This window comes from Pristis pectinata, chromosome 1 (genome assembly GCF_009764475.1).
Source record: "Pristis pectinata isolate sPriPec2 chromosome 1, sPriPec2.1.pri, whole genome shotgun sequence".
NCBI classification, from domain to species: domain Eukaryota; kingdom Metazoa; phylum Chordata; class Chondrichthyes; order Rhinopristiformes; family Pristidae; genus Pristis; species Pristis pectinata.
Genome location: NC_067405.1, coordinates 64791386 through 64800753, shown reverse-complemented (window position 1 = coordinate 64800753; position 9368 = coordinate 64791386). Strand labels below are relative to the sequence as shown.

The 9368-nt window shown below is 41.7% G+C and overlaps 1 protein-coding gene across 1 annotated transcript; it reads right to left on the bottom strand.

The window, feature by feature from the left end:
• Positions 1-5720: 5720 nt before the first annotated feature.
• On the bottom strand, positions 5721-9003 carry LOC127578521 (secreted phosphoprotein 24-like). Its single transcript, XM_052030663.1, has 7 exons — positions 8924-9003; positions 8689-8792; positions 7960-8088; positions 7483-7614; positions 6843-6882; positions 5983-6027; positions 5721-5849 (listed from the first exon to the last, which is right to left on the bottom strand). The coding sequence occupies exons 1-6, from the start codon at positions 8973-8975 to the stop codon at positions 5996-5998; spliced, it is 489 nt and encodes a 162-aa protein (XP_051886623.1). The 5' UTR covers positions 8976-9003; the 3' UTR covers positions 5721-5849; positions 5983-5995.
• Positions 9004-9368: the final 365 nt, after the last annotated feature.

Genomic DNA, 9368 nt, shown 5'->3' with positions numbered 1-9368 from the left:
TGGAGATCAGCATCAACAGAGGAAACAAAGTGTGACCAAGATTACACTGTATACATTATTACAAGGTGGATTGGATCTGTAGGAACATCAGAATGGGCCTTGAGCAATTCAGTAAGATCGTGGCTGATTTGTGCCACTTAATTACTTGATCCTGACACCCTCAGATAACAATGTCACAGAAATCCATCTGCCCCCTTAATAAAGCCTTAAATTGCTCCATCAGTTACAGTCTTCTGAGCAAGGCCATTCCAGATTACAGTAATCTATGAGAAATTATTTCCTGATTGGTCTCCCCAACACAGCCAAGCTTTACCCTTTGCTCTTAAATCATCATGAGATTAACTGTTTCTCTCCCCAGCCATACTGACGCATTGTTTTAATTATCAATGAACCTCATTCAAATCACTCATCCATTTTCTACACCCAAGACAATGCAAGACACCTCTTCCTTATTTAAGCAGTACATTAGCAGCTGCTTCCTGATTTGCAAAAGCAATGCTGTCCAGGAAAACATCTTGGTCAGTGAAATTTCACTAATTGAAAAGGCTGAATGAAATGGGTTGTAGGTATTTTGATGCATTATATTCCTGTTCACGCAATTCATTATTGCAAAAAGTAGGTTTGTTGACTGATTTTCTTACTCTGCCCAGGGATGTTTGGCCAGTATTTACTTCTCTGCAAGCTCACGGCAAATGAGTGGTATCTCCCTATTTGTGCAACCACAGACAGAAATATAGAAAGCAAGAGTATAGAATTTGATTACATTAAATTACTGTCCCCAGATTCTACTACTCACCTACACACTAGGGGTAATTTACAGTGGCCAGTTAAACTACCAGCTCATTCAAGTTTGGGACATGGGAGAAATCCAGAGCATCTAGGGGGAAAGCCATGCAGTCAACCCATGCAAACTCCACACAGACACTCTGGAAGTCGGGATTGAACCCCAGTCTCTATCACTGTGAGGCAGTGGTTCTACCTGCTGTGTCACTGGGCTGCCCATGACATTGCAATGTGATAGGACCAGAAAATCATTACTGAAAATAAATTAATTATGTTCGCTGTTCCTCAGATAAGACTCCAGTCTCAAACTGGTCTTCCTGATATATCATTGCCTTCACTCACAGGTCTCTTTCAGGTTTAACTGTGAACCATAAAGGAACGTTGAACCCAGTAGATCTGAGCTCAGACACACAATATCTGGCATTGTGGCAGTGCCCAAACTAGCATTAGCTCTCATTTTTCTGTATACATCTTACTTAGTGACTTAAATCTTCTCATAGGTAAAGTCTGGCAGGAAAGATGAAGGCAAAATTATGGATGGATTTGGATCTGTCTGGAGATCGGTCACCAGTGGTGTCCCACGGTGCTGGGCCCATTGATCTTGACCGCTTTGGGAATCCCTGGATGAAGGTGTTCGAGGACAATTTCCAAATTCGCAGGTAATGCCAAGAACTGCGTGAGTGGTTGGACTGTAGGCAATGCTCAACGGGTTCCGCTGGATCTTAACATGTCGGGAAAGCAGCCTCATTACTTGTGAATGAACTTCAGTGTTAAGCAACAAAAAACTCCGCAGCAAGTGCAGGAAATTCTCAGGTCAGGAAACATCGATGGAGAGGCAAACAGAGTGAATGACCTTCCATCAAGAAAATAAGCAGAGAAAAGGAGAGGGGTGGAGGGACCAAGGGGAATTCTATGAAAGGGTGGAGATAAGGAGAAGCATAATGCTGCAAGTGTTCAATGCTGAAGCCATCAGATATAAACTGTGGCAGCCGCAGAAAATCTGAAATAAAAGGGAATGCTAGAAATAGCCAGCAAATCAGACAGTTTCTGTATATAGTGAGGTAAGCTCTTTCCCTGAAGTGAACCAGATGGATTTTTATGACAACCTAGTAAATTCCTAGTAGTGTAAATTCCAGATGTAATTACCATAATTCCCTGATATATAAATTTTTACTATTGACTTTTTGTGAGTCTTTGGATTAGAATGCATTTTTTTGCTATAATGAATAGCACGCCACTCTCTGCCCATGGAAATTTACTGTAACAAAATGTCTGAAACGCATTTTGCCCAGCAGTTAACCAAACACCAATTCTACAGCATTTCATTCAACAAAATATTTTCCAGGAACACACTCCTTCTGTAAATTGAGAAATTCCTGTAATCATTTCAGTCTAGATTGGCCATGGATGGATTTGAACTCAGGTCACTGGATTAATGTTCTAGGACTCTGGATAGCAGTACAGAAACTTAATCACAGTGCCAGCACACCCGTCATGTTGTTCTCATTCCAGACTTCGTGCAACCCTCACTTGGGTAGGTGATATTGAGGGTCTGGAAGTGGTGCAGGGATCATTAGCCCAGTGCCCAGTATAAGGCATCAAGGCAGGCTGAAAGAGCTGGGACTCCCCACATTAGAGAAGTGCAGGAAGACTGATACGAGTAAGCCACATGGTCCTTCAAGTCTGCTTTTCCATTCATTAAGATCACAACCAATCTTCCACTTCATCACACAATCCCCATATTCATTGATTACCTTGATGCCCACAAAGTTATCAATCTCTGTTTTGAATGAGCACAATGATCAAGCCTCCACAGCCCCTCAGGGAGAGAATGCCAGATGTTCACCACCTTCTGAACAAAATGGGCTGACTGCTTGTTGTGAGACTGTGCCCCAGATTCGAGACTCCTCATCCAGAAGAACCTTCCTAACTGTGCCATTCCATTGAGCCTTTTAAGTATTTTGAAGTTTGATGAGATCTCTTCTAAACTGTAGAGAAAACTGGCCCAGTCGCCTCAAATTCTTATTCAACAAACCCACCATCAGTGGAAGCAGGCTGGTGCTGCACTCCCCCAGTGGCAAGTACATCCTTCTTTAGGTAGGGAGACCAGCTCTGTACACAACTCTTCAGGTTTGGTCTCACCAAGTTCCTGCACAATTCCTTACTCTTGTATTTAAATCTTCATGTAATAAAGACTAACATGTCAGTTGCCTTCCTAATTGTATGCCTGTACCTACACGTCAGCCTTCAATGACATATATAAGAGGCAGAGGGCCGTGGGTGGGGCTGTTTTTCTGACTGGAAGTCTGTAATCAGTGGTGTACCACAGGGATTGATGCTGGGACCATTGTTGTTTGCTATCGTGTCCAGTTCTGGTTGCCCCATTACAGGAAGGAAGTGGAGGCTTTGGAGAGGGTGCAGAAGAGGTTCGCCAGGGTGCTGCCTGGATTGGGGAATATTAGTTATGGAGAGAGGTTGAAGAAACTTGGGTTGTTTTCTCTGGATTGTCAGAGGCTGAGGGGAGACCTGATAGAGGTTTATAAAATTATGAGACACATAGATAAGTCCCCAGGGCCTGATGGGATATACCCCAGGTTATTGAGAGAGGCAAGAGGTGAGATTGCTGGGGCCTTGTCCAATATCTTCATGTCCTCTCTAGCCACAGGCAAAGTCCCAGAGTACTGGTGAGTAGTTAATGTTCTTCCATTATACAAGAACGGAAATAGGGATAACCTTAGAAACCGTAGACCAGTGAGTCTCACGTCAGTGGTAGGCAAGTTAATGGAGAGGATTCTTAGTGATAGGATTTATGAGCATTTGGAAAACCATGGCTCAGTTAGGGACAGTCAGCATGGCTTTGTGCGGGGCAAGTCGTGCCTTACTAACTTTATTGAGTTTTTTGAGGAGGTGACAAAGGTGAATGATGAAGGTAGAGCTGTGGAATTTGGCTACATGGATTTTAGTAAGGCGTTTGACAAGGTCCTTCATGGGAGGCTGATCCAGAAGATTAAGATGCGTGCGATCCAGGGTGAATTGGCCATTTGGATTCAGAATTGGCTTGCCCGTAGAAGACAGAGGGTAGTGGTCGATGGGACTTATTCTAGCTGGAGGTCTGTGACTAATCGTGTTCCGCAGGGATCTGTTATGGGATCTCTGCTGTTTGTGATGTATATAAATGACCTGGATGAAAACGTAGATGGGTGGGCTAGTAAGTTTGCGGACAATACGGTGTTGTGGATAGCATAGAAGACCGCCAAAGGATACAGGGGGATATATATCAGTTGCAGATATGGGCGGAGAAATGGCAGATGGAGTGGCAAGACCCTTAACAGTGTTGATGAGCAGAGGCATCTTGGGGTCCAAGTCCATAAGTCCCTGAAAGTGGCTACATAGGTTGATAGGGTGGTAAAAAAGGCATATGGCATGTTTGCCTTTATTAGTCGAGGAAATGAGTTCAAGAGTCAAGAAGTTATGTTGCAGCTTTATAAAACTCTAATTAGGCTCCATCTGGAGTATTGAATTCAGTTCTGGTCATCCCATTACAGGAAGGATGTGGAGGCTTTGGAGAGGGTGAAGAAGAGGTTTACTAGGATGCTGCCTGGATTAGAGGGCATGTGCTGTAAGGAGAGGTCGGACAAACTTAGGTTGTTCTCTCTGGAGCAGTGGAGGCTGAGGGGAGACCTGATAGAGGTTTTTAAGATTACGAGAGGCATAGATAGAGTAGACAGCCGGTATCTTTTCCCCAGGGTTGAAATGTCTAATACCAGAGGGCATGCATTTAAGGTGAGAGTAGGTAAGTTCAGAGGAGATGTGCAGGGCAAGTTTTTTTACACAGAGAGTGGTGGGTCCCTGGAATGCACTGCCTGGGGTGGTGGTTGAGGCAAATATGATAGGGGCATTCAAGAGGCTATTAGATAGGCATACGAATGTGCAGGAAATGGAGGGATAAGGACGTTGAGTAGGCAGAAGTGATTAGTTTAGTTGGATGTTTGATTACCAATTTAATTAGTTTGGCACAACATTGTGGGCCAAAGGGCCTGTTCCTGTGCTGTACTGCTCTATGTTCGATGTATTGGTAATAGCCAACACAGCTCCTCCAAGTCAATGACACACAAGCTGCAGTGCAGAGTCTCAAAGAGCAGTTGATGAAATGGAGAATGAGTCTTCCAGGCAGCTCAGAACCAGCCCCTCACACCCTTACCATGGACTGAAGAGGTTGTTGATGTTCTCTGCTCTTCTATTTGTCTGGTTGATACCAGAGGAAGTAAACAGGAGCTTTAAGCCTGTAATAGTGTCACAATTACAGTACCATTACAGGAATGGCATTAATTTTCTCTCCTTAGATGTGTCCTGGTCTGCTGAATATTTCCAGCACTCTATTTTACTCCAGATTTCCATAACCTGCTGTGCTCTGCATCTCACCTTTCCAGCATGTTTTTTTCCCCTTCAGTCATCTCCCCCTTTGTACATTCCACTAATATACCAGCTACGATTAATGAGGTGGAACCTAAAACATGAAGGATCTTGGTTCAGTTCATTAATATTCATTGTTCACTTCCACTCAAGGTACAGAAATTGACTCCAATAAACCAATTTACTAAGTGAGTGGTTAGGGAAGGTAAAGGGGAATGATTGGGAACAGAAACACTTGTCCACCACTCCCCCAGCAACCCCCAGCACAAGCCTAAAAGCAGCAAAAGTACCAGCAGCTATCAGCAGAATGAGGAAGTTTCTGTCAAATGTATGCAAGGGTGGTTTGTGTGATCAGTGAAGTGAGGAAACAGCATTTGGAAGGACATCAGTAAATATTTTCTTTAAACTTTTAATTTGATTCACAGAATTCTAGATAACTATACAAACTGAAGGACAGAACATTTACAATCTAAAGAATCTTCCAGTTACAATAAAATGTACAGTCAGGAATCCCCAGAACCCCCCACTTATATATGAATAAATACAATTGATAAATTTTTCTCTAATCTGAATGAGGTCTTCTTGTGTTCACACTTGATCTTTCAGGCATTTCATTCATGTTTGGTTTTTGACTCTTGAATCCTCTTGTGCTCCTGGAATGAATGGAATCAACAGAATGGTCATTTTTGATGGAATGAATTCCACCTGAACTCAGTGTTTTGTTAGCGTTGATAAAGCTGATCAAGATCATTGAATTACCTAACACAAACCTCAGTGTACACTTACATTTGAAGATTCTTCAGCCAACAATTCTTTTGACTTGCTTTACACCTGTAACAAAACATTAGTTTTCCTGTTTAGTATAGGTATCAGCAAAACATTCTGTATATTTTATACTAACATGATAATCTGTAAGCAACAGATACCAAATATCTGAAATAAAAAAATTGCTGAAGTGTTAACTCCTTAAATATCTAAATTGCTTCACCGACTAAGTGGAATAGTACTTTTTAAATATTACACATTCTACAGTACCACTTCAGTCAATATATCTCTGATAGAGTGAGGCTGTGGAGTTCATGGATAACTCATGAATGGTGAAATTAGACTCTTTTCTGCTCTACACCCGGAGGAATTATAGAAATGATGAGCTGGTAGATGGTGTGAATGGAAACAACTATCCCCATGAAGCCATGATATTCATTTATTCTGACTTAACCTTCAGTAAAGAATAAAATCATCTCAATGTAGGCCCAATTGAAAATCTTTTGACTAGGAACAGAACTCTCCAGTGCACAACAAGATTCAAGTAATTGTGTTCCTTCCCCATGCTTTTAGTGTAATATCTTTATTTGAACAGGAGAATGGAACATGTCCTCGAAATTACCCACTAGTCAGTTTAATATCAGTGGTGGGAACAAACGTGGAATTTAGAAGTTACATGGATAGGAAAGGTTTAAGGGGATATAGGTTAAACACAGGCAAATTGGACTAGCTCGGTTAGGCAACTTGATCGGCATGGACGAGTTGGGCCAGAGGGCCTGTCTATGACTCTATGAGAACTATTTGTGATATGTTGCTGTGACAAATTGACAAAGCCCAGGTGCTGATGCTGCATTGTTAATAATCTTTTGACTTATACTTACGTTTGTAGACTTCTCGAACAGGTGTTCTCTTGGCTTTCAGCTATAGTAAAATATTAACATATTTATGTTTAGTACAATGATAGATGAGATCTTTTGAATCCAAAGCTTAAGTTTTATCTCAAGCATCAAAGTTCTAACTGATATCAAATCAGAAATAAGGAAACACTAACACTACTTTAAATTTCACTGGTGGCTTGCATTGCCTCAGAAAGGGCAAAGGATTTGGATATCCCAGCAATAGTAATACAGTCATATCATGGACTCTGTTGCCTTATTCCCTCAACAATAGAGAGGAATTGTTTGTTTAGTTCTGGCCATGATTGGACCCAAGTTGCAAACTCTGAACACTCAACCTTGTAGCATAGGTGTCATGTACTCCACTTCTGAAATTCCATTCCATTGACTTGAATAGAACCAAATTTCAGAATCAGGGTGCTCATTACTGACACTTAGCACAAGTCAGTGATGACAGAGTTCCGATATCTCCAGGTAGCTGTGCATTCACTGAAACAATCAGATGCATCTCAGATTTTTGCTCCAGTGCTTTTCATTTTTTTTTCCAAAGAAAGTGACCAAAGTTATAAACCTGACCCAAAACACAAAAAGCCCACTACCCTGAACTCTATGGTGACGAACTTACCTCAATGCTATTTTCACTTGACTCGAATGAATAACTTTTGCTGTCAATTGTCCTCAAACCTCGACACTCCACATCAATGTCAACAATCTTGTCAGCAAAGTATTCAACATGGCTTTTGCAGAATCCTTTTGCCTGTCAAAATAGCAAAAAAATTTAAAGTTACTCATTGCTCTTTGTGGTGCAATGTAATACAAAAGGCAGTTTCTATGACATAACTCAGCACTAATGACCCTTTGGTGACATAGTAATTCAGTTCTTCCAGTACTTACTCTAATATAATTCACCACACGCAGTTATTTCTATGATTTAAGTCAGTACCACCGGCAATTTCTATGGTTCAGTGCAGTATAACTAGCCCTTTCTATCAAATAACTCAGTATTCATGCCCTTATCAATAACTCAAACGCTCACAGCTTTTCTGTGATACAGCTCAGCAGAAATGGTGGTTTGGATGCTACAACATAAATCAGGACTTACAGCAGCCTTTTTGGAACGGAAGTGACAGCTGCGATCATCAAATTCCAGTCCGGAATTTTTGGAACAGACGGTTTCTTTCACTGAAAATATTAGATCCACGTTGTATGACAGTTTACCCGTGCGATAGACCTAATGAAAGGAAACCAGGCTATTAATGTGTTACCATTTCTGGTCAGATAAAGCTCAGAACAACACTGGTCTTTATTTTCAGTGCCTGCCTCCACTGGGACAATCAGAATCATCAATAAGCACAGGCACGAGATATAATTTGTCCAAACACTAAATCACCCCTTAAACCATCATGCTGGAGATGTTCGAAGTACTGGAGTTAGTAATGAAAAGAAAATAACAAGCACGTGATGCCCCTTTGGGATTTGGAAATAACCCAGAAATAAACAAACCCCAAATCCTAACCTTTGGAGATTTCCAATCTCCAATCTGAAACCTAGTTCCAATTTGAATCTCCAAAATAAAAGACATAATTTTGATTTGAACAAAAATTGTCCTGCAATGTGTGTGTCATGCTCAGCTCTTGTGTAATTATGTATGGAATGATCTTACTTATGTATGGAATGACCTGTCTAGATGGCATGCAAACAGAAGCCTTTCACTGTATATCAGTACATGTGACAATAATATACCAATTACCAATGATGGGTCTACCTACACTCAGTAACATTGTTAGAGGAGCGTAGCCTGTGAAGGATACTGGAAACAGGACAAACTTACATTCTTCCCTCTTCTGCCGGTGATACCACAGAGGTTGGTGATCTCAGTGATTTCATTCAGCTTTACAACTGAGGCTCTCAGAGCTTCCTTGGTGCTTGGCACTCCTGCAGAGAGTGAAGGAAAGTCGTTCAAGACATTCCAACAGACTTCAGTGAATTCTTCTTACACATCACTGACTGAAGCTCATTACTAATAACTCACTGCTCTCTGAGGTCCCACTCTCCCCAGTACCTACCTGAGCAGTGGAGGATCTGCACGGCAGCGATGGCAAGGAGGAAGGATTTCATTTTGCCTCGTGTGGGATCAGCCGGCTGGTTTCTCAGAAGCTGCTTCTCTCTCTCTCGATCTGCCTTCACCTCGCTGCCTTCGGTCTTTATATCCTGCACCTCCACCACATTCAAACACTGACTCATATTTGCTCAGCCTGTTGACCGTGGGCACAGAAATCTGCTGACAAGTGGGTTGTTATCTGGGCAGAGATTCCTCCAAATAGCATCATCATTTTAAGATCCACAGGAAAAAGGGTGAAATCAGCCTTTATTCCTGAGAGATGGAGAAAAGTAAGCAGAATTGGATCTGTTATCTATATCTATACAAAGCTACTGCCTTCTATTATAATTAATGCTTGAATTTGTTGGGGATGATGACCACTTATTGCAATGGCACACCATAAATGGCAT

Coding starts and splice junctions, on each gene's coding strand:
- LOC127578521 (XM_052030663.1), bottom strand. CDS start 8,975: ATGAAATCCTTCCTCCTTGCCATCGCTGCCGTGCAGATCCTCCACTGC. Junction 8,089..8,688: donor CCGGCAGAAGAGGGAAGAAT/GTAAGTTTGTCC, acceptor TCCTTTCATTAG/GTCTATCGCACGGGTAAACT. Junction 7,615..7,959: donor TCCGTTCCAAAAAGGCTGCT/GTAAGTCCTGAT, acceptor CTATTTTGACAG/GCAAAAGGATTCTGCAAAAG.